Source organism: Acanthisitta chloris, unplaced genomic scaffold (assembly GCF_000695815.1).
Source record: "Acanthisitta chloris isolate BGI_N310 unplaced genomic scaffold, ASM69581v1 scaffold9138, whole genome shotgun sequence".
Classification (NCBI taxonomy): Eukaryota; Metazoa; Chordata; class Aves; order Passeriformes; family Acanthisittidae; genus Acanthisitta; species Acanthisitta chloris.
Window position 1 is genome coordinate 25,526 of NW_008686477.1, and position 23,717 is coordinate 49,242.

At 41.0% G+C, this 23,717-nt stretch overlaps 1 protein-coding gene across 1 annotated transcript in view; it reads left to right on the plus strand.

Annotated features, from left to right (window-relative positions):
* Positions 1-21,365, plus strand: part of EPS8 (epidermal growth factor receptor pathway substrate 8) — a 42,993-nt gene extending 21,628 nt beyond the window's left edge. Inside the window, exons 13-20 of the mRNA XM_009080146.1 lie at positions 407-590; positions 2,978-3,111; positions 6,741-6,852; positions 7,745-7,888; positions 15,656-15,893; positions 17,633-17,813; positions 18,386-18,515; positions 20,775-21,365. Of these exons, the coding sequence (XP_009078394.1) occupies positions 407-590; positions 2,978-3,111; positions 6,741-6,852; positions 7,745-7,888; positions 15,656-15,893; positions 17,633-17,813; positions 18,386-18,515; positions 20,775-20,888 (1,237 nt within the window). The 3' untranslated portion in view covers positions 20,889-21,365. The remainder of the gene's footprint in view (positions 1-406; positions 591-2,977; positions 3,112-6,740; positions 6,853-7,744; positions 7,889-15,655; positions 15,894-17,632; positions 17,814-18,385; positions 18,516-20,774) is intronic.
* The last annotated feature ends 2,352 nt before the right edge of the window (positions 21,366-23,717 follow it).

Below are 23,717 nucleotides of genomic sequence, written 5' to 3' on the forward strand. Positions count from 1 at the left end.
TAACTGCTTTCAGGTGTTCTTATAAATCCACCTCTTTCTTTAAAGACTTTTGTCTGGTGCTTTCACACCAGCAGAGCATTGCCATATGCAATCTCACCCTTAAAGAAATTCTGGATTTGTTTAGATTGAGTCTCCTATTATCCATCTTTGCTACTGGGCAGAAGATTGTTGTGTTTATCATTGTCATGTCTTTATGGCAAGAGCAACTTCTTTCTGCAGGAAGCATAGTTGTGTTAAATAAATGTTTTCTGCTGATTCTCTGTGTTCCAACATGATTCTGCCTGAACTGTAACCCCAGCCTTTGTGCTATACTATGAAAAATTCCAAAGCTTTTCAATTTTAGGAACGTATTAAACCAATATTTGTCTGGCCCCTGATACAGATCTGTAATTTACTTTCCATACAGAGCTGATTGGCCCAAGGACCATTTTATCCCACCTTATGTCCCCCGTTTCCGAAATGGCTGGGAGCCTCCTTTGCTGAACTTCATGGGAGCTCCAAAGGAGCAAGAGCTCAATCACTTGGCTGAGTCTGTGGCAAATGTTGCAGAGCAGCAGCGGAAGCAAGAGATGAAAAGATTGTCAACTGAGGTAGGTGACCTGCCACAGCCTTGTGCAAATTAGCTACAGGCAACTGCTTCCCTCATAAGGAAAATATTTTGTGACACTGTTGGAGTAACCATGCTCTGATGTCTGCTACATTGGTGTGAAATGTAGCTGTTGCCATTGCTGTCACCCCCTACCCTAGTCATCTCCCAAAAATGTCTCATCAATAATTCTGTGTTCACTGCTGCTCTATATTTCCACGTGTTTGTTTTGTTTATATAGTACTCCTTCTAAATGATGATGATAATAAATGACAATAGTATTGAAACTTTTTCAATGGTATTGAAAAAAGATTGTTAATATTTCTCTTCTAATGTTTCTAAGAATTTCATGCTATTTTTTTAACCGAAAACAAATTTGAAGGGGGAAAACATATTGAGGTATTTTGGTTTCTTGTGTTTTGGGGAGTTGATGTCACTCTTTTTCGTGGTGGTAATGTTTGTTGCACTGGTGGTTGCTTATGCCAATTTAGCCTTTTTGTCTTAGCCTTCAAAAGACATGCACACACACTAAATATATCCCAATTCACTGAAGCTGTGTGCCTGACTCCTGGGATGGCAGGTCTTGGTTTCATGACTGTCACTGAATTCTCACAAGGTCAGGGGCAAGTGATTTAACCTTGGTACATGGTTAAATCACTTGCCCATGTCCCCTGTGCCCATGCCTCCTCAGAACATCCCTAAGGGGAAAAGCACTGAGCTGCTTAATAGCTGTGAAATGCTGTAGGTGCTCAGCTGGAAAAACCTGTGTGAGTGCAAAATGCTGTTTGTCTGCTGCAAAAGGACAGCCCTGGAGTGGGTGATGCCACAATGATTGTTGTTTCCTAAGTCTGCTGTAACAGCTTGTTTAATGAGGAGTGTTAGGAAAATAAGATGAGAATTTAGGTGTTGGTCTTGTGGTGCTAATTGGCCTGGTGTCTCAGTGTGGCATTGGTCTCCCAAGGACCAAGGCTGCCTGTGGAGACTGCTGTGCTGGGGGTGGAGAGTGTGCATGCTGCTGATGGGCAGGGGCTGCCCTGGCACCTGGCAAAGTGCTTTGGAAGTTCCCACTCCTGAGAATCTATTGTTTTCTTTCCCCTCCTGGATCTTAAGATCCAGTCACACATGCAGCTCCCACCAGAGAGGGTTCAAGGTGGAGTCAGTTCAGCAATGAGGACTTCAAATGGTGGTGAAACAACCACCAGAGAGTCCAGCGAGGCTAAGGCAATGCAAATAATTTGTGTGTGAAGTAAAATGAATTCCTGCTTCCTGGGTGCCTTTTGATGTGAAATATTACCTAGGTGGCACTTGAGATTTTTTTTAAAAGCAATCTTAATGCAGTTTAAAAGAATATTTTATGTGCATGGGGAGCTTTGTGTGGGTTGAATTTCTTTTCCTAAACCATCAGTCCTCTAACCAAGTGTCTCTGAGTGCCAGGTCAGATACTTGGAGGTAGAAATTGGGTGAGTGACTTCTCTGTAGCCACACAGCGATAAAGAAAAAAAACCAAAAGCAAAAACTACCTACAAGAAAACAAACTGGGCTTAGAGATTTGGCAATTTCTGATGAATCACAGCCAGTCTAACATGGGTAACTAGATGGTATAAGGAAAAGATATAAAATGAGCAATTTCAGTATCATACTACCCAGAAATGAACTGTTAAGCTTGGTTTTGTTTGGGGGAATGGTGATTAAAGTCATTCTGGCTTAGAAGCAGAATGTCATTGCTGGATTTTAAGTGGGGCTTTTTTAAAAAAAATCCTAAAGCCTTGAATATGTGTTTATATATGTGCTTGTGATAAATTGTGATTATTTAAATTCCTTAATTATACCAACTATCACATTCCTTTTTGCATTTCTTCATTGGCTATAGTCATGTTCAGTGAGAGGGAGATATAAATGAGGCACTTCATACTATGATCCTGCAACAGAGTGATGATTTTCCTTGTGAGGCTTTATTCCTTGTGCAGAGTTACTGTTGGCTAGCTAGAGGTTTCTGGCTTCAAGTACACATCTAGAACAAAAGCTCCAAAGCAGTTTTGCAGTGTAGTTTATTTTAAAGCCATTCAGCCATGGCTTGTAAGTTGTGTTGCTGCAGTGATATTTGAGGGATGCCATGGACCTCGCCCCAGAGAGCTGTTTTTCTAAAGACTACCCACTGCAATATTAATGCAGCGGGATGGCTTCGGATAGAAATTCTTTTCTTCTCACTCTTTGATCTCGGCGGTTCCGTATTCGAAATGCAGAAGTTATTAACTTTTCATAGCAGAACCACGGGCACCTGAGGATGCATGAATGCTGGCAGGGACCCTAGGGGTGCTGGATTCAGTGAGCTAGGCAGTGCTGCTGATGACACTAATCCACTTTGTGTCTTTGTTCCTTTTTGTCTTCCAGCCTCCCGGTGTTCCCGACTACCCTCCGTCGGACGGGTATGCATTCAGTAACACAGCTTACAAGCGAGGGCCTCTGCTGGACCAGGGGGCAGCCGTGGCTGCCTTTAAGCAAACTGTTAGCCGACATGTAGATAGGTAACACGGAATCAACGCGGACGTGGTGCTGTGGATAACTGTCCCGACTTAGTGCTGCTGGGGTGGTGGTGTCTGTGATTACCTCTGGCTGTGTCTGGAGCTGTTGTTATTGCTCTTGGGGCAGTGATTTTGTTCAGTGGGTGTTCTGCTTTGGCATCACTGAGTTTCTTTCCATATCACTTGTATGGACTGTTTGTCTCTGCTGTTTAATCAGTGCTTTTGTCGGAAACGATACAGTGGAATTTCAACCCAATCAAAACCACAGAATCATCCTGTTTGGGTTCAAATTTTAATTCTGATGTGTTTCATGCTTTTACGTATACTCTTTGCTCTTTTCAGGACTACAAAGAATGAAAAGTGTGCTCTGAGATTCACCTGTCCTTGTTTTGCTTGATTGTTTGATTTGCTGAGCTGATCACTTAGTGCTCCATAGTCTCCTGCCTTTTGTTTTCTAGGCTGGTGTATAAATCCTCACTTTCAGAGCAGTGACTCCTTCCATTCTTTTTCAAATGTTAACAAAAAATGCCCCAAAATGTTTGCATAGCAACCAGTGTCTTTTTGCACATCTTTTCACCCTCTTCATTTTAGCCTAAATCTGAGTAACTTCACAAGATCAAATGCAGTGATCCTTGGAGTCTTGGCCTTGTCTGTGGGGAGAATTTATACCAGCACAAGCTGTGGTAGTAGATCAGTAAAGCAGTGTTGGAATTACTCCCCCGTGCCAAACCATATTCCATGTACACCATATGAACAGTATTTTGGCTTATGTGCCATGGAAGACATTTAAGCTAAATTTGGGGGATCAAATTGCTGGTTAAAACATCATTGATATAACTCTTGTGAAGAAAACCCTTGCATAATCCCTAGTTTTGAGCCACGTGCTAAAAGATCCTGTTGTTAATCTGCATGCAAACAAATTCCCATGTGGTGTGCAGGTTGAAGACTCAATTCTTTTCTTGAACCTTGGATTTATTCTTCATAATCACAACAGCAGAGTACTCATCTCATAATTGTTTTCTCAAACTTGATGGTCTGTTGCATTCTTATCTCAGGACTAGTTAACTTGAAATCTAGATGATCTGTACTCTAAATTCCTTTCTCTTACCTGTAATGTGGTAAGACCTGTTTTGTCCTTTTGGGGTAAGAGTATTCCATGCAAATATTGTTGCCTCCACTTCAGGTTTAGAGAATGAGCCTCACTGCATTGAGCTGTTGATGATATCAGACTAACTGGCTGCAACTGAGAGTCATCCAAGCCTCCTTTGTGGAGGGTAAAGAGAAATGGGTGTTTCTAAGACACAGTTCATGAAAGGTGAAATTAGTCTTTTGAAAGATATGAAATGAGACATGCTGTAGTGGTGCCTGTTTCTCACCACTGATTGTAGGAGGGAGTCTAGATGGCTGATACTGATGCAAACATCCACAGTGTGCCCCTATCTTACAGTCCTTTCAACAGAAGCTTCTGTTTGTTAATTGGCTCTTGGGACATATAATATGTGCCTGGTAGGGGCTCATTACCGAGGGAAAGTTGTTAATATGTTTTACCCCAAGTATCTTCCATTGAAAGTTACATTTTGAAGCATCTGTCAGCAAGTAGGTGGAGGACTGGGTTTGGGGAGGGAGTGAGAAATTCAAGCTGACCCTTTAGGCCATCGTTTGCTGGTCCTTGTTCAAAGCTGGCATTCTAATGAGTGGTCTGAAGGGAGTGACCAAGCCACCTGCTGAGGGACAGGGAGGTTACACCTTGCCCATGGAAACTTTAATCATGGGGAACTTCAGTGAGACTTAATCCAACATACCAAGATCTCCAGTAAGGTGTGCTCTCCATGGGTGATGTAAATAGGGTGTCCTATTAGGTATATTGGGAACTCTGATGCCCAAAGAGTGCTGAATACTTTTCAGCAAGTTGTGTGGAGTTTCAAAGGCTTAGGCTGTGTAGTTTGGGTTTGTTCTCATTTAGAGAAAAGCTCTCTGGAAGTCAGTGCAGCCTTCTAGGCTCTCAAGCAGTGTGCACTGCAGAGCAGGGGGCTCAAAGTGTGATGGGTCTGACAGATAGTAAGAAACACAGTTGGAGGATGGATGAAGAGTTCAGAATATTTGTGCCCAGTGTGAATTGGCTCATTAGGCTGGGCTTGAAGAATTAGTGTCTCTTCAGGAGCATACAGCTGCTGCCTGGCCTATGTTCTGGGCATGTTGCTGTTGAGTGGAGTAAAACTAAAATCAAGGAATTTTGTAAAAGTCTTCCTGAGTTGTGTATTTTTGAAGGAATCACAATAGGTGTGGACAAGGTAGGAAGACAGCCTAAAAGTAAAAGTACTGTCAGAGCTATATTAGTCATATCTCTGAGACAGTAAGAAAGGAGTTCAAAATTATGTGAATTTTAAATGGATGGCACAAAAAAATTGGTATTACTCACACATGGTTCAGCCTCATAACATCTCTTCTTCAGGCTGGGGGTCATCCCCTGCTTTTCACTCTTTCTTTAAATTATTCTAGTGTTTTGTCTTTCTTTCAAAATAGTCTTTCAATCAAAATACGATTCTTCTTCGGTTCTGCTCTTTAAATCAAGTGAGACAGTTCTCCACAGCCATGCAATAGCTAGGGAACTGCTGGATTGGGACCCAGGATTACACAGCACCAGCAGCAGCAACCACCTGCATCCATGTCCATGGGCTGGGATGTTGTATGCAGCATTTCAAGCCATTGATTTGCTTCATGTTTTAATTAGCTGTTTACGTGTATTTATTTATTTATTTTCTTCATTACCTCGTATGGATTTGTGTTGTTGTTGGGTGTACTTTGCAATAAGTGAACAATGTTACTGGGGGGTTTTGACCTGCTTTGATGGACTGGGGGCTTCTCAACTTGAAGAGGTACTACATCCATGAAACTAGTAGCATCTTAACACTCTGAACAGGTCTTTCCTCTTGGAAACAGAAAGATACAGAGCTCAACTGTGATATGGCTTGCAATGAACCCTGTTTGTAATTGCCAAGTTACTTCTCATTTTTAATTGATAAAGTGACTTGAGGTTATTAAAGTTGATGGTATCTTATGGTCAATTAAGAAAACTGATCTACAGGAGGTGAGCATTTTTTAGAGTTAAATTCCATTAGTGTTGATGACAAAAATTTTATTCATCTATTACGTATTTGAAACTATTTATGATGAACACTAGAAATACAATTTCATACAAAGCACAAGCTAACAATTATCTACTAAGTATAGTCACTTGTTTATATGGCAAATGATTGTTTAACCTTCTGTAGGAAAGCAAACTAAATACAGTGCACATGTTTATTTTAAAACAATGGCACCTGCTAATCTAAGTGGTTATCATACATCTTGCAGGCAGTGAGCTGATAAAAAGATTACAGATTCTAGAGGTCTGTGTAGTTTGGCCACCTATTTCTTCTGGTTTTTTTGGGGGAGGGTTTTCTTTTATTTCCCTTCCCCCCCCCCCCTTGAATCAATGTGTGATGAATAGGTATTTCTACCACAGCAGCATGGTACGGTGTGGTGGACTGGGTATTTTTTGGTTTAAAAGTTTTGCAGGCTGTTGGAAGAGGACATTTTGTCTGTGCTTTGATTTGCTTGACTGTCTCACTGAGCAGTGGTTTGCTTTGCAGAAACTATGAAGCACACAACAAAGCACAGAGCAAGAAATATGCCAAATGCAAGTACGAATTTATGGCAAGAAACAACAGTGAGCTTTCGGTCATGAAAGAAGAGATTGTAGAGGTAATTTTGTTTGCAAAGTGAAAACACAAATTTCTGGTACTCAAAGCTAAGAGTACCTTTCCTGTGGACTGTGTGGCTGTCCTTAATGTTTGCTTTAATGTTTGATTCATTGGTCTTAGTATGGAAAGTTCAGCTAATCTGTTTTGCATCATTTTAGCTGACTTTAGCTGCTGTGGAGATCCATGCTAGAAATAATCCTGTGTGTTTTTTCCATCTTCTGTAGTGTTGCTTTTAAGCATTTAGTAGTATTTAAATAACTGACATAGCAAACACTATCTGTGCATGCACAGAGTATAGTGAATGACTATCCTTTCCTGGAAGAGGTGGTACCCTGAAAACGAGGTACATTTGGACGGGTGAGAGCAAGCAACAAGAAAAAATGTTGAGTATGAGGTTGTGGTAGGTAGGCAGGCAGGTAGGCAGGTTTCTGACTGCTCCTGGCCATCCTGCTTCAGTTCTCTGTTCACTCAGAAGTGCTGTCTCTCCAAATTTATGCTTTCCTAGAACAATGCACTTTCCCTTGGGTTATTAGTAATTATTTATCCCTTTTGTCACCAGCATATAGGTTGTAGAGGTGTCAGCCTCTCTGTGCAAGTATTTGATTTTCATGCCACTGTTCTGATCCAGCACATGTCTGAGTTTACAGAGCTTCATTACAGACTTCTCTTCCACCTTCTTTCTTGAGTCCAGTTCTGAAAAGTGCAGTACAACCATGTTGAATTAATGATGGTGATAAGGACAGTACAGGGTTCTTAGGGATACATCTGCGTAAGATCTGTGGCAGCCATAGAACCTGGCAAGGTTATGGTTTTGGTTTGAAATGATGCACAGCTCAAATCCTGCAGGGGGAAAGTCAGGAAAAATGTATCATTAATTAACCAAATTCTTTCAGATTCTGGATGACAGAAAGCAGTGGTGGAAGGTTCAGAACAAAAGTGGCAGCACAGGCTTTGTGCCAAACAACATTTTGGACCCTCTGAAGAATCAAGACGGTAGTCAAGGATGGCCAGAGCCTGCGTACACCCGCACCATCCAGGTATTGTCTGCTCCTGGGAGCAGGACTTTCTTTGGAAGTGTGGCTGTGTGTGTGTGGAGGAGGAAGAGATTCACAGCAAGGCTAAAATAGCTGCGTGTTCCATTCCTGTGTCAAAATAATTTACATTTCTTGCGCAGGCTGAGGGTGATTTCTGTTTCATAGAGCCTAACTTGAGCATAAAATTGATAGAAATAAAGCAAAATGTTTTTCTTTCAGTTTGGGGTTCTTTTCCTGCTTACTTGTGTAGGAGGTGGGAATTTCAATCTTGATGAATGTGTATGCATTTATTTTAATTGCAAATATCCTTTGTGGATTGATAGTTGTTGATGCCAAAGAAGGAGTTTGAATTATTTAAGGTAGGGTCATCTTTGTTTCTCCTAGGAGAGTGAACTCTAGCTTTTTAGTTTCTCCCTTTGTGTGTCTCTATCTCAGTCTTGAATTTATTTAATTATTGTAATTTTGGAGTCATAGAAAGGCATGTTTGCTTTAGAATTCACAAAGCAGGTATTTTTCTATTACTATGTCTGTGCATCAACAGCACTGTATTATCCTGACCCAATTTTGGTTTTCTTTCTTTCATGTAGTAGTGTGGAATTAAGATTTTTGTTGTTACTGTTTCTATGTTGAACAGGATTAGAGGGTAAAACTTCTATAAACTCTTATGTAAGTGCAACTGTGCACCCGAGTAAGGATATACAGGATAAAGTTGGAATGCATCTTTTTAGATAAAATTTAAGTGGTACAGAGGCTCCAAAAATATGAGGTTATGTTTTCCCCTTTTCTCTCTAATGATTTTGAAAGTTTAGGCAAACAAGTTTGGATTAAGCAGAAGTTCCAGGTCTGCCTCTGAATCAGGCCTTTTAAGTCCAAATGCAAACCAAACTTCTGTTGAAACTTGGTCTAATTTAATCTAATATTCATTCCTGGTGCCTACACATTGCAGCTGATGACTGAAATCCAAGCAGTGCCATAATGTTACTGCTGCAGACTCATCCCAAAGCCCCAGTTGGAGATGTGGCTCTGTAGATTCTGTGTGCACAACTATCACCAGAGCTGCAGCTTCTGCAGCATTGCCGATCTCTCCCATGGATATGGAAAATCTCTTGAGAAACAGGTCCTATGCTATCGTGCTGTTTCTGGCACAATAATGTAGTAGACCTATCTGGGACCACCTGGTGGGCCTGAATGAGACCATTTCTGTGCTTCCCTAACCCTAACTGTTTGCCTATGCCACATTGGGTCATTCTGAGCTGGTGACGGGTTCTGCCTGGCTGTGAAACAAAGCATGCATCTAGAGCACATCCTGATCTAAAGATCTCACTTGTTTTTCCTTCATGTGCACGTCAGTTTGTGTGCTTGGAATTTGCCAAGAAGTCCTGAGCAGACTGCGTAGAGTTTTGAGTAGAGGTTCCTCCACTGTTCTTTGTAAATGCACTGCAGGGTTTGCAGTTTTCTGTTTGAAGTAATGACAGGACATGGCATATAATAAAATAATTGTTTCCACAAAGCATTCTCCATGGACCTATGTAAACTAGGGTCAGAGAACAACATTTAAAATAAGTTTGTCTCTTTGCCCTCTGGCAGGTTGTTCCCCTACAGCTTTATCATATTCAAATGTGAGCTTGAAATACTGTGAAATTATGTAGGAATAAATGGATTGCACAGGATAAATGGAGTCTTTACCAAGACATGTCAGTAATGTTGTTCTTGACTTTATGGTGATTATTATAATTTCAGCACTCCTGAGCATGCTCACTTATCTGTGTCCCTGTGATAGATACATGGTTCATTTGGGATCTGTTTGCACAACTCATGGTGCATAACAGCACCGTGAGGCATTGCTGCTGTTTGAGAAAGAAATGAGCATTGAAGGCATGACTGCCTTGCCCAAGGTCAGGCAGGAGAACTTGTGGGTACAGCAGGAAATTGAAGTGGTTCCTCTCAGTGCCTTTGCCAGGACATGAGCAGGCTCAGCATCATCTGGTGCTGTGCAGCCTTTGTTGCTCTCTTGGGTTGTGGCTGGTTTTCACAGACAGCTTTCAGAGCAGCACAGAGTGTTGTGGGCAAGGTGAGTGTCTTTGTTTACAGACTAATGGCCTTCAAGGCACTGCTCACCAAAGGGCATTTCCAGGTTGGTAGGAGGGATTGAGGATTCCATTGAAAGTGATAATTTTTTCATTTGGTTGTGCTGCAGATTGGCACCTTTTCTGTGAGGGATGGATACCTCACTAACACAGTTATTCTCAGAGCTGCAAAGTCTTACTCTGGCTCTCTTCCCTTTCCTAGTGACCTCTGGGTCCACACCTGAGTTCAGATCTTAATTTTTCTCTCAATCTCTTTCAGGATGCAGGTCCCAGATAGTTACTTGAAAGCACTAAGATGATGCTTGTGGGAACATTGCAGTATCCTAGTTATTTCATATCTTTGTGAGTCAGTGACTGTGACATTGTCTTTCTTCTGGTCAGTTGGATTAGTTCCAGGAAACCATGTTTTTGCTTGTTTGGTACTTTTAGGAGAGAATTTTGCTGAATTATCCTATTTTCCACTAATGTTTATTATTGCTTCTCAGAGCTTGCTGTGGTGTTGGTCATTTAATCTGCTTTTTTATTGTAAACTAACAGTTGTACTTCACCATCCCATTACGTATGAATATAAACAGTTTCCCAAGCACTCTGATTGCTTCATTTGTACAAGTTTTGCTGGTGAACCTATACACTAATTCATCATCATATTTCCTATTTACTGTGTATTTTATTAGCTTCTTTTTAATGCTCTTGGAAAAGAAATTTGGCAAACATAATTGGGATAAAGGTGTCTGTCTTGGTGGGCATGTTAATTAATCTCATGACACCCTTTGTCAGGTGAGACAGTTAGATTATCAGTGATGTGTATGAAATCCTGAGGCACAGAGAGTGAAATGCAGTCCAGTAGTCTAATTTAAAAAACCCATGACTGTGCACAGGAGTGTGACAGTGTGGGTAAAGCCTCATGTTTAGGGTAGGTAAACACCAAGATATCTCCATCTCATTTGGGACAAGTATCTTTTGCATCAAAACCTTTCTTTGAAGGCTCTTTGTTCATCATCTCTGTGGGAACTTGTTTCCATTCAAGCACAGCATTTGTGCTCCAAGCTAGTATTAGTGTCACACTCACCTTTTGCCAACTGGTGCCCTTCCTGCAGGTTGTGAAGTGTTTGGCAATGGAAATACAGGTGCCAGGTGTTCATTCTGCAGTGGCCAAAGAGATATCATAGTTTTTGACCAAGGGCCAGTATCTCTTTTACCTCATTTCATATCAACTCCTCTTTAAAGTTGTCGTCAGACCAAGACTTTTCCATGACTTAAAAAAATCCATGTTGTTTGCTGTCCAATTCAACATTGATCCAAATTATGGGGTGCCACTTATTACACCAAAATGTACCTGGTAATTGTAAAAAGGATTTGATTAATGATAGGACTCAAAAGTCCCCAGTTTGTCCTTATTTTCTTTCTTCTTTTTTTTTTAGAAACGTGGACTAATCCTAGCTAATACCAATTTGAGTAAGCAAATTCTTTCTGAATTTCTTGTAAATCCAATAAAACCACAAATTCTGTACTCCCTGCAAAGAGCTATTTAGGTGACATATAATGGGGTTTTAATAGGCAGATCCTTGTGTAATAACTGAGCCCACCAAAATAAACTCTGGCAAAAGGCCTTGCTTGAAATTTGCTCTGCCAGTCTTGGGTGCCTCATTGTCACTTTTGGTTGAAGGCACGTAGTTGGTTCCCTCCTTCTCTCCTAAGATGAGTCTCAGGAAAACATCCAAACCACAATGCTGTTGACAAAACTGAGGCTGAATGCTGTGCAGCCCTCCTGGTGCACTGCTGTCACTGTGCAAACAGGAGTGTGGCACTAGAATGTTTGGGAAGAGTAAAGGGGAAGCTGTGTGTCTGTGCTAACTTAAGGAGAACATTTCCCAGCACTGACACTAGTTATGGTTGTTTCCAATGCCCCTTTCATGTTAAGTCTCTATTTGCCATAGTTCAAATATGCATATTCCCTTTTTTGTAATGCCAAACTATTTGAAAATATCTTCTTCCCAGTCTTTTACAGCGATCGAGAGTTAAGGTTGATCCTATTAGCACTTCCATGGAAATTTAGTATTTTGCTTAGATTAAAAATAGATCAAATCATACTGAATCTTGGTTTTTGACAAGTTGCAGCCTGTACTGTGTTGAAAACAGCTTTGGGATTTTATTTTTTTCCTATAAAAACAAAGATTTTTCTGGCAAGAAATAAGAAAACAACATTTAGTCCTAGCAAGCTTTTCTGCTATATCCAGATTCATTATGAGTGTTTATCATCACCAGTACAGATAATGTAAAGGTTTTGTTCCAATTTACATGAGTTGAGGATTAAAAGTTTATTCTTAAAAGAAATAAAAATATGAGAAAGAAATAAAAATAAACCCCAGAACTGTTCATTGTTCTCACGGCTGTGGGCCCAAGTGCCATGAGGAGAGGCTGAGGGAGCTGGGGGTGTTCAGCCTGGAGAAGAGGAGGCTCAGGGGAGACCTTCTCACCCTCTGCAACTCCCTGACAGGAGGTTGGAGTCAGGTGGGGGTTGGTCTCTTCTCCCAGGCAACCAGCAGCAGGACAAGAGGGCACAGACTCAAGCTCTGCCAGGGGAGGGTTAGGTTGGATATTAGGAAGAGATTTTTTACAGAGAGAGTGCTCAGACATTGGAATGTGCTGCCCAGGGAGGTGGTGGATTCACCATTCCTGGAGGTTTTCAAGGTGAGACTGGATGTGGCACTTAGTGCCATGGTCTAGTGACCACAGTAGGGTTGAACTTGATGATCTTGGGGGTCTTTTCCACATCAGCTGATTGTATGATTCTATGAAATCAGTGAGTATCTAGTCAGCATATTGTCCAGGGAGCTGATTCTGCTGCTGTAGTCTCCCTGTGTGACCTCACCTGGAGTTCTGCATCCAACCCTGGGGTCCCCAGCACAGGAAGGACATTGAGCTGTTGGAACGAGTCCAGAGGAGGGTCACAAAGATGATCAGAGGGATGGAACACCTCTCCTGTAAGAAAAGGCTGAGAGAATTGGGATTGTTCAGCCTGGAGAAGAGAAGGCTCTGGGAGACCTTCTAACAGCCTGTTAGTATGTAGGGAGGCCTGTGAGAGCTGGAGAGGGACTTCTTACGTGGGCTGTGTGGGTTTCTTAGTAAGAAGAGGTAATTATTAGCACATGTGTTCCTTTGTTTTAAATTGCTAATGTGTATGAAGTTTCAGAGTGATATGTGAGGCAGTTGCTTTTCACCTGTCTAACAATACTGTTTGATGTGATTTACTCCATTTTCCTCACAGCAATTACTGGGAGAGCTGTCAGAGGTAACTGAATTACCCTTCTGATACTGAATCTCCAATATTACTCTTTTGGACTATGTAGTCACCAAATTCCGTAGTGCATGCTTGGTTCTTTTTGTAGCAGTGGATTGAAGTGATGGGATGAGTGTGTTGATGTCCTCAAAAGATCTGGAGTTAAAAAAAGAAGTGTTTAAAAAAAATGTTGAATGTGATTCAAATACATAATTGGCTTTTGGGCAGTGTTCAACAAAATGCCAAGTGTATTTCAATGTGGTTTCATCTGTAAATTTAGAGTTTGAGTGATGCTTCCAGATTAATTTTTGTTTTCACTCCAGCAAGTTGTTTTGATGAGGCTTATGATTGCAGTACAACATGTTTTTGAAACTGTTCCAGTAGCATCCATTGAGAGCTACATGTAGTTTTTAGCTATCCCTGTTTCTGGATTATGACTGTGGTGATGTGCAGTTGATGCTTTGGTTTGCAATGAATCCTCTCTAGCATAAAAAAGTCCTACTTTGGCTTTGCATGTTTTTCAGGAAGGTCGAGGCACCCGTAAAGGTGCATTGTGGGGATAAGAGTAATTGGAATCTGTGAACAAGATAAAAAAAGTGCATGTCTTAAGAATATTTTAGTAGCTGTGATTTTTTTTTTTTTAAATTCATTAACAAGATTTGGGATATATCACAATACATCTCTATATCATAAATTATGGTATGCTTATACCTAGTAGAGCACTCTTTCTACCAAAGGGCAGGTTTCATAAATGTATTTATTCTGCTTCTTCTCTTTTATATTATGCATTTCACTTTTCTTGTTCATTTGACATTTTAAAAAAGCATTTTATTGTCTTAACATTGGAGTAGTAGAATACAGAAAAGTCAATAATGATTGTTTTGTTTAATCTCCCCACAATGCACTCCACAATGCAGACACGAAGCAGTGGAGATGATGCCTCTGAACAACTAAATGCTAAGATAAAAATAAAAATGTTTCATGGGAAGTCTATTGTAGGGCTATATGTTTGCTTCAGTATCTGACTATTGCAATTTAAGTGAAAAATTATCTAAGGGAAATAAATGACAGATTTCCCAGGTTTAATTAGCTATAGAAGCTGATGGGTTACATTTTCTGCTGGTGTAACTCAGTGTAGTGTCATGGTCCCACTTTACATCCACTACAAAATGCCTTGTCCATCAGCTGGACCTAACTGCATTGGAAATTCCTATACAAGGGCAGTTGCTGACATTTAATGAGAGTTTGTCTATCAGGACAGTGATCTGCTGCTCAGGTTCTCAGATATGGCTCCTACAAATATTTCCCTACTTGATCTGCTGTAAACGCTTTGCCTCCAAGGAGATAGGGAAAGGTATTTCAGGAAGGAGCAATGAATCTGGGGAATGTACTCATCTATGTTCATACCAAAGTAAGCAGACTTCTCATAACTAAGAAATGAGGCATCCCTGTTGAGCAAACAAGTTCTAATATTGAATTTTCAAGCTGTGTTAGTCCAAAATTGTGGAAAGGGAGCAGTATAAAACAGTGAGATGTGGAGTTTGAACTGTTTGACAGAGAAGGGTAGCATAGGTTGCTTATGGGTTTGTCTGTCACTGGGATAGCTTTGGGAAAATACATGGGCCTTTCTGTAACTGGTGCCATTCTAAAGGCAAAAAAGAAGAAACTTCTTCTTAAAATTATTTTCGGGGCACCTGCTAGTTGGTTATTAGCAGCAAGATAACTTGAATGTGGTTGGAACACTGCATAAAGTGGGGGGAGAGAAACCACAGCCCTGTTCCAAGGACTGTGGAATCGGAGGGTTGGGGCTTTTTAACTGGATTATTACACTGAGGAGACATGTAGTGATCACACCAATAGCTGAAAAGGCACAAGTGAATGGGTAGGAGGAGCAGGAACCTCTTAAAATGCTGTCTGCAGTTCAAGAAACAACCTCAGTGATGTTTGTCAGTTAAAACATTAGTCAGGCTTAGGTGTGGTTGCATGTGTTAATTATTTACTGGTTTTTACCTAACATCTCTAAAATATACATTTTTACACCATTCAAGTTCAACAATTCAAAAATTTTGGAAGCTGTTCAAAAGTGCCAGGCAATAGTAGTTTGGGATTTTAAAACTATTTCTTTTATAGAAATTATGTGCTTGAAATAAAGAAATGTTTCAGATGATTCCATTGCTGTGAGTTTGGTGTCTGGCAGAGGAGGAAGAATGATGCCAAGCATTGATGCCAGATGAAGTTTTGGCAATTTTTGGAACTATGTCTGGCAAGTAAGATGACTGTGTGTGATAAATGACATCAGTTAGTGCAAACCCTTCCAGCATTTTCTGCAGAAACCTGAGGGAAACATCAGGGAAATGATGTCCAAATCCTATCGCTGACCCGAGTCTCTCTGCATCTTTTCAGAAACAAAGGACAGACTATGTAGCAAAACCACCTGATCCAGTTCCTGCTACTCCTTCACCCCCTCCCACCCCTGCTCCTGTGCCCGTGGCTGTCCCACTCCCTCCCAGTGCCCCAGCACCCATCCCAGTCCCAGTGCCCAAGGCACCAGCAGCCATCAGCCGCCAGAGCAGCACCTCCAGCGACAGCGGCGCTGCCGTGGCACGGGACACCCAGAGGCAGAAGCAAATCCCTGTGGATCGTAAGTTTGTCTAAGACTAAAAGCTTTTTCTCCTGTTCCTTTATGTTTTGTTTAATCCTAAAGTTCCTTAAAATTGTGGTTTGGATAAATCTTACTGAAATATTTAGTTTAAAATAGAGATTTTCTCCATGTGTGTTCTCACCCTCGCTATCATCGTGGTAATTAGGGAAAAATAATACACTTGTTCCAGTTCTAAATCCTCCCCTGTTATGAATGTCTGGGATCTCCAGTTAGTGGTTTTCAACACTGGAAATGTCCATGCTGATGTTCTGGCTAATGTACGTGTTCACCTGAACTCACTGCTGTGTGACAACCTGAATTGCTCTTAAAATCAGTTACACTGTTTTTACACTTCAGGATAGTTCATATTTCTAGGTCATTTGCACCACTCTGAAACATGCATCCAAGGCTTGCAACAAGACTTATGGGTCTGGTTGATGGAGAGAAACAAAGTTGTAATAGAGTTGCTGGAGACTCACCAACAACCCTTGGCTTGGCCAAAGCTGCAGCAGCTGGAGGCCACAGAGCAGGCTTCTGTGTCTTTGCCTTAGGAGGATGAGAGGACATGTTCCATAGCTTTTCAGCTGGAAAAACTTACTAATGTGCATCCTGCAGTTTGTGGCTGTCATTAAAAGTTCAGATTAAGGCCACCTTGTAAATATGAAGCCCAGTCATTGCTGAGGCTGCTGCTCTGTGTTGGCTGAAAAACGAGGTAGAAGAACTTACTTAGTCAGGAATTTCTGTCCTAAATGCACTTTAAGCAATGTGATTGCTTGGCTTAGAAATACCTGAAACATGTAGGCAGGCTTTTGCTGGAGCTTTGAAAGGAATAGCTGTTAAAATAATGAGCTTCTTGTAGTTCAGGAGTTGACAGCTTTTTCCCATCCTGTGCCTCCCAGCCTTATCAGACAATGCTGCTTCCACCTAAGGTTAGAAACTGGCATGGAGTATAGTCCTTTCTGAGGAAGGGCTTCTTTTTCCTTGTGTCCCCAGTGGATGGGAAGTGTTCCTGCTTGGATAATCAGTCAGTCAGTGGAGCCTGTGTTGACATTGCCTGGTGGAGGACAAGTTCTTAATGAGAGCAATCACCTTTTTTTTTTTCCTTTTTTTTAAAATGCAGAATGTGAGAGTGTTTCAGGTAACCAGACACTCCAGGCTTGGAGTGAATTCAAATGTCTTAAAACCCCTTCCAGAATGTGATCACTATAACAGCACATTAGGTGTAAGGCGATACACGTCAGCAGCTGTGAAAATTTTTTGCCTACATTGATTTGCACTAAAAAGTTGAACTTTCAATTAAAAAAAAATATTTTATGAAAGTGCTGTCTTTCCACAGTGTAAGCAATCTTAAACCTTCCTCATCTCTGTTTGTTTTCATTTTTAAAACATCACAATTCTGTTTGAAGAAGGGCAGACTGTGACAACTGAATGACCCCCCATACTTATTTTCTTCTGCAGCCTGGGTGCTGTCAAGCTGATTACTCCTCTGTGTGACATCCAGCTCAGCTCTTCTTTCTGTTTGGGGTTTGATTTTGTCCCTTTTGCTTTGTTTTGCAAAGAGAAGGGAATATTGAAATATTCCCTGGGGGAAAAGGAGAACAATAATTCAATCAGATCTAATGAATTAATGTTTCAGGAAAAAAACCATAAGTTTAAGATTTAAAGTGGAGTATAAGAAATGACCTGGCTTTGATAAAGCAATCTGGAGGGTAACTGCTGTGGGACATGTCTGTCTACAGGCAGGAAATCTCAGATGGAGGAGGTGCAGGATGAGCTGGTTCACCGTCTCACCATCGGCCGGAGTGCAGCCCAGAGGAAGTTCCACGTGCCACGACCAAACATCCCAGTAGTTAACATCACTTATGATTCTTCACCTGAGGATGTGAAAGCTTGGTTGCAGTCCAAAGGATTCAACCCTGTGTAAGTTTGAAGGCAAAGGAAAGAAAACTTCCTTCAGTTATCTTCCTATCAGTAATTAGGATGTGGCCTGATCACTTTCTACAATCAAGCAGCCTCTGACAGTCAAGAAATGTCAGCTGAACTCTTGGAAAAAATAATTTGCTTTTCATATATTTACACACACATATATTCTTGTGTATTAGGGTACCTAATATCGATATATAAAAATATATGTCAATGTGGTTATAGATCTAGAGAAGTACAGATGTATATTAGCCTCCACCAGCAGATGGTACTTAAAACAGATACTCAGTTGACTTCAGGAGTCCTGTTCATATGGGTTTTTTGTTAATTTAGTAGCCCTACCTGAGGCAATGTGGGATGAAGATGACCCACGCAGGGAGGTGGTGGATTCACCATCCCTGGAGGTTTTCAAAATGAGGCTAGATGTGGCACTTAGTCTAGTAACCACAGTAGGGTTGGACTCAATGATCTTTGAGGTCTCTTCCAACCTGGTTGATTCTATGATACTTCTGTCCTTTGGCTAGTGTATCTTTACTTATGTCTTGTCTGTTCCCTTGGTGTGACCCCAGGACTGTCAACAGCCTTGGTGTGCTGACGGGTGCTCAGCTTTTCTCCCTCAATAAAGAGGAACTGAGGACTGTTTGCCCAGAAGGGTCTCGAGTCTACAGCCAAATCACGGTACAGAAGGCTGCCTTGGAGGTATGTACAGCTCTTCTTACTAACCAGCTTTGAACCTACAGAAATAAATAACTCTTTCTGTGAGGCAGCTGGCTTTTCCTCAGTTCCCATCACATTGATCAGCATTATTTGTGCCTGAGTTACTTGGTATTAATTCATTGAAACGACATTCATCAAAACACCAAGTGAAATCTCTCCCCATTTCTAAAAGGGTCCAAAAAGTGTTAGAAATAGTACTGAAGTTTAAGACATTTTGTGCTGTAGTCAGACTGCAAGAAGACAAGATAAGCCTAAGAGAGCTTTGGGGAAAACAATAGGAAAGACTGAATGTCCTTTATTTTGCTTTGCCTGGTACTTGGACAAACAGGTAATCCTGCTAATTTTGGTGGTGATGAGCTTTGCTTTATCTTGGTAGGGGAGTTTGAATCATTAGGCATGAGAAAGTGGTAGAGTGAGCTCAGTGTTGAATCTCAAGGCCTTTCAGGTCAAATGCTGGGCCACTTGCTTTGGAGGGTTTCTGAGTGGGGGAAAACACATTGGATGCTGTGCTAGCAGTTACTGAGGCAAGGCATAGAGTACCATGTCTCTGTATTTATTTCTCTCCAGCAGTTTGCTTTAATTACAGTGGTTTTGTTCCCTAAACACCTTAACAGCTTGTAGACAGAGCTGTGCCTGGGGGAACACTTGCCAATTTTAATGCAGTAGAATTACAGCTGCATTGGCTTCTTTTTAAAACTTGCTGTGGCAAGTGGAGAAATGGATTTGATGCTGTGTGGAGGTGAGATTAACCCAAATGAGGAGATATATTCTTGACATCCTGTTTAAAAGGAGATCTTGAAGTTTGAAATGTTTTTGTATCCTCTCATGAAGCCAAGATTGTCTTGCTTAAAATGGTTTTATGCATTAGCTACCAGGCATATTTTTAAAACCAGGTTTGTGATGGTGAATATTTTACCGTTTACCTTATCAGTGTGGATCAGAGAGCATCATTTTCTAACACTGTTAAAATTGCTTTATTCCTTTCTTCAAGCCCTCTTTTTCTGTGAGAGGAAGGGTGAAATATTTTGCCCTTATTCTTAGGCATATAAGTCACTACAGTCCAGAGCAATCTGTCATTTTCTAGTGAAGATATAGGTGTATTTTTCAACTTTTTTGAATGTCAAACAATCTTATTTCAGTTTCATGAGGCTTGTGTGTGCTGAGATGGAAGTGCTTTGCAGTGGAAGTTGGTTTGCAAAGCAGAGATCCACTGGATTTGATCTCTCTGTTCTTTCTTCCCTCTCTGCTCTTATTTTCTTGCCTCTGGTCAGGAAACTGAAAAGTCCAAACTTGCCTAATAAATACTCTACAAGTGTTAATAAACAGGTACTGAGGGTTTAACAAGGTAATTGCATTTTGTTAGTGAAAAGCTACTTGAAGTATTTATTTCTGCCCCAGTTCTGTGCGTTTTAACTGATGAGTTTCAGAATTTATGCAATTTCTGATGGCTTTAGCCTGTTGTTGCTGAATTATATCTTTGAAGTTCATGTCATGGTCAGATCATACAGTAGTAGATATGTCTCTGGCTTTATAATCCCCCAGTTTTATTCCAAGTCATGCACACTTTGGGAAGTTCTGCTCTAGTGGATATGTGTCCTGGCCTGGTTAATAACTTCGTTTACATTGTCAAAGCAATCTGTTTGCACCTAGCTCAGTGGGGCTACTTTTCCCTCTGAAAGATGAAATAAAGCCTTGTCCTCACAATACTTAACTGCTGTTAATATTGTAATTTGGTTCAATTCCTATTACTGTGCTCTAAGGTTGTGAAACCTGTGTCTGAGCAGCAAATGCATCATGGTGCATCATCTGACATAAGAGACAGACTGAACCCTTACTTGGGCCTTGGCCTAAGTAAACACTTTGTGTTTGCATAAATCTCAAACCATCCAGGATTTCTTTTCAGGTTTTTTTGATTTCTAAATGTTATTGCCCTGATTTTTAAGTCCTCAAGGGTGGAGCCCTAACAAACTGAGCTTTAACCCTGCTCTTACTGAAGCTCTATTTCACCTCATAAATATCTGACACATCCAGGGCCTCACATGAAAATTGAAGATGCTGAAAGGCAAGCTCACACTTTTATGAGTCTGCAGGTTTCTTCTGGTCGGTATTTAAGGATAGTATCTTAAATACTTTCCTATTGGAGCTGTTTAGTTTGTTCAAACACCTATCTTAATGAAATGCTGGCAGAGGAACTTCATCCCATGTCAAAAGCACAAGTAAACTTCTCTTTCTTGTTTACAGGCTAGCAGTGGTAATTCAGAACTGCAAGAAATTATGAGAAGACGGCAAGAAAAAATCAGTGCAGCTGCCACAGATTCAGGTGTGGAGTCCTTTGATGAAGGAAGCAGCCACTAAATGTGTTTTCTCTTTTCTTTGATTTCACTGTCCATAGCATTATACCATCCAGCTTTGCTTTAGGAAGCAGTGAAGGGGAATGTCTTACTCTATTGTACACTTAACTAGCCAACACAAAGACAATGTGCAGTAGTCTCCACAGAAGTCCCTGCTGCTGGCTGCTCATCATTAAACATCAGCAGATGAGAAACTCAGTGGAGCTCCCTGACAGGTGAAAATGTTGGTACATGATTCATTTACACCCAAAGATGAGACCTGGCTTTATGGAATTAATGTGACAGAAATTGGAGCACATCTTTGTCAGTGATTCACCTGAGGGAAGCTGAGCCAGCAATAAAAAAGCATTTGACCCCTTCAGTAATGACAAGATTCTGAGTCCCATCTCTTGCTGTAGTGTGCAATTATGTCTTTTTGGCTCAGTCTGTCTTGTCATGCATTTGGCTGCAGGATGTTTACTTAAGTTGTCAGTGCCAGCAATCAGGGAGGAAATGTTTAGAGAATGACCAGCAGCCCAGCATAGACTGAATCTGTCTTACATCTCTCCCAAGATGTTTTATTACTAATGATGCTGTTTATAGCAAAATAACACTCTGTACATTGATTTTATTAACCTTTCACCTGTGAAGAACTCTAATATTGCACAGGAAGGAACAACTAGAAAACAGTAACACAGCTCAGAGGGTTGATGAGATGTGCTGTAGGTAGCCATGCAGCAATTTGCAGTACCTGTTTTTTTTTAATATTCTTGCATATTTTTTTGTCTGTAACTTAACTCATCAGAGGAACAGTGTATACTCTAGACTTCACTGTGTGTTGATCCCAGATATCAGTTTTTTCTTATGTAAAAAGATATTTTTCCTTTATAAGTGTAATCTTTTGGAGAAGTGGATTCCTAGAGGCAAAAGGGAGGGGGAGGAAGGAAACATCCCTTCCAGAAAATGTAATTTTTGAAGAGGCAATGATTTTTGTCATGAAATGTTCTGTTATCTCATGCTCATGTGATTTTATATATAATATATGTACTATATATAATATATAATATCACTTAATTTAGACAAATTTAATCACCTAGTTTGATTAAGTTTCATAGTGCCTTTTTCACATGAATCAGCTTAAAGTCTGCAATAAACAGTATTTCTTGTCTGTTAAATTGTTGTATCTTTGTGGCTACAAAGACAGTATTGAAATAATGAAGTAATCTGGTTTGCTTTCCCTCTGCATACAAAGGGGAAAAATCTTATTCATATTTCACAAAAGAAGAATTAAAATCTAAATAAAGGTGTTTAGTGCCATTTATTGTAAATGTCCTCACAAATACTACTTGTGTCTGTTGGTTGTGTCTATGAATGTTTGTACATTTAGTTTGTATTCTTTCTGTAGAAATGTGGTCTCACTCAGAAATGGGTCAGGAAGTGTTAAATCCCAAACTGAAGACTCCAAGTGCCATAGCAATCACTAAAAATGTATTCTTGTCTTATCTAGTGAAAGAAACTCTCAGTTCAGGAGGGACATTGAGGTGCTGGAGCAAGTCCAGAGAAGAGCAACGAGGCTGGTGAAGGGACTGGAGCACAAGTGCCATGAGGAGAGGCTGAGGGAGCTGGGGGTGTTCAGCCTGGAGAAGAGGAGGCTCAGGGGAGACCTTATCACCCTCTGCAACTCCCTGACAGGAGGTTGGAGTCAGGTGAGGGTTGGTCTCTTCTCCCAGGGAACCAGCAGTAGGACAAGAGGGCACAGACTCAAGCTCTGCCAGGGCAGGGTTAGGCTGGATATTAGGAAGACATTTTTTTTTTACAGAATGAGTGATCAGACATTGGAATATGCTGCCCAGGGAGGTGGTGGATTCACCGTCCCTGGAGGATTTTAAGATGAGACTGGATGTGGCACTTAGTGCCATGGTCTAGTGACCACAGTAGGGTTGGACTTGAGGTCTTTTCCAACCTGGTTGATTCTATGATTCTATGAAAACAATGATTCTCCATTGTTTTCCCCCTCCAGGAAACACCTGGACCAACATAACTGCAGCCATTCAACCTCTAGATGTAGCTTTAGGGGGGAAATTGTCTCTCTCCCTGCTTGCCAGTAAATGCCAGGCCCAGACCTCCAAAGGCTTGACATATTCTCTGATTTACATCTAAAATTCCCTCTTCCCCAGCCTCTCTAGTAAGGATCCATACCTAGCTTGGGGAGTGTTTACAGCAAAGTTCCCTACAGCAAGTTCTGGGGGAGAAAATGAGGGAAGATCTGAAGCTGCTCTTACATAGATGTGCATTGCTTATAAGTACAGGAATAGAAAACTTTTTAAAAGGTTTTTTAAACTCCTATTTGAGAATTGGAGCTGCTGTCTTTTCTCATAGAAAGTGTGTCTGATTCCCTAAAATGATGGTAACCTACACCTCTATTTCCCTGGCAGTTACCAAAATAGGAGGCCAATATTCCACTTCTCTGTAAGCTTATTCTAGCATTCAGCATATGGATTACTTTTGCCCAGAAAGCATCAGCTCTGAGACTCTCCAGACTGTGGAGTTTGGATGCCAAGGCCTTGGAGGAAGAACCCATGTTTCACCTCTGCGAGGAAAGAGGTGACTTCACAGCTGGTGTTTTTGGCACTGGGTTTGTGTGGAAAGAGCCAGACAAGTTTGAATGTGGTCAGTGTTCTCCGAAGCTCTTTGGAGATACTTGGGCAGGGGGGAAAAAGAGGAAACATCTTCCAGAAACTGGAAGGATAAGCAGAATACTCTGGGTTTTGGGGTTTGTTTGGCTGCTTTGTTTCTGTCTTTTTCATACTTTCTAAATTAACTACTAATGATTTAACCCACTAACTTGAGGTGC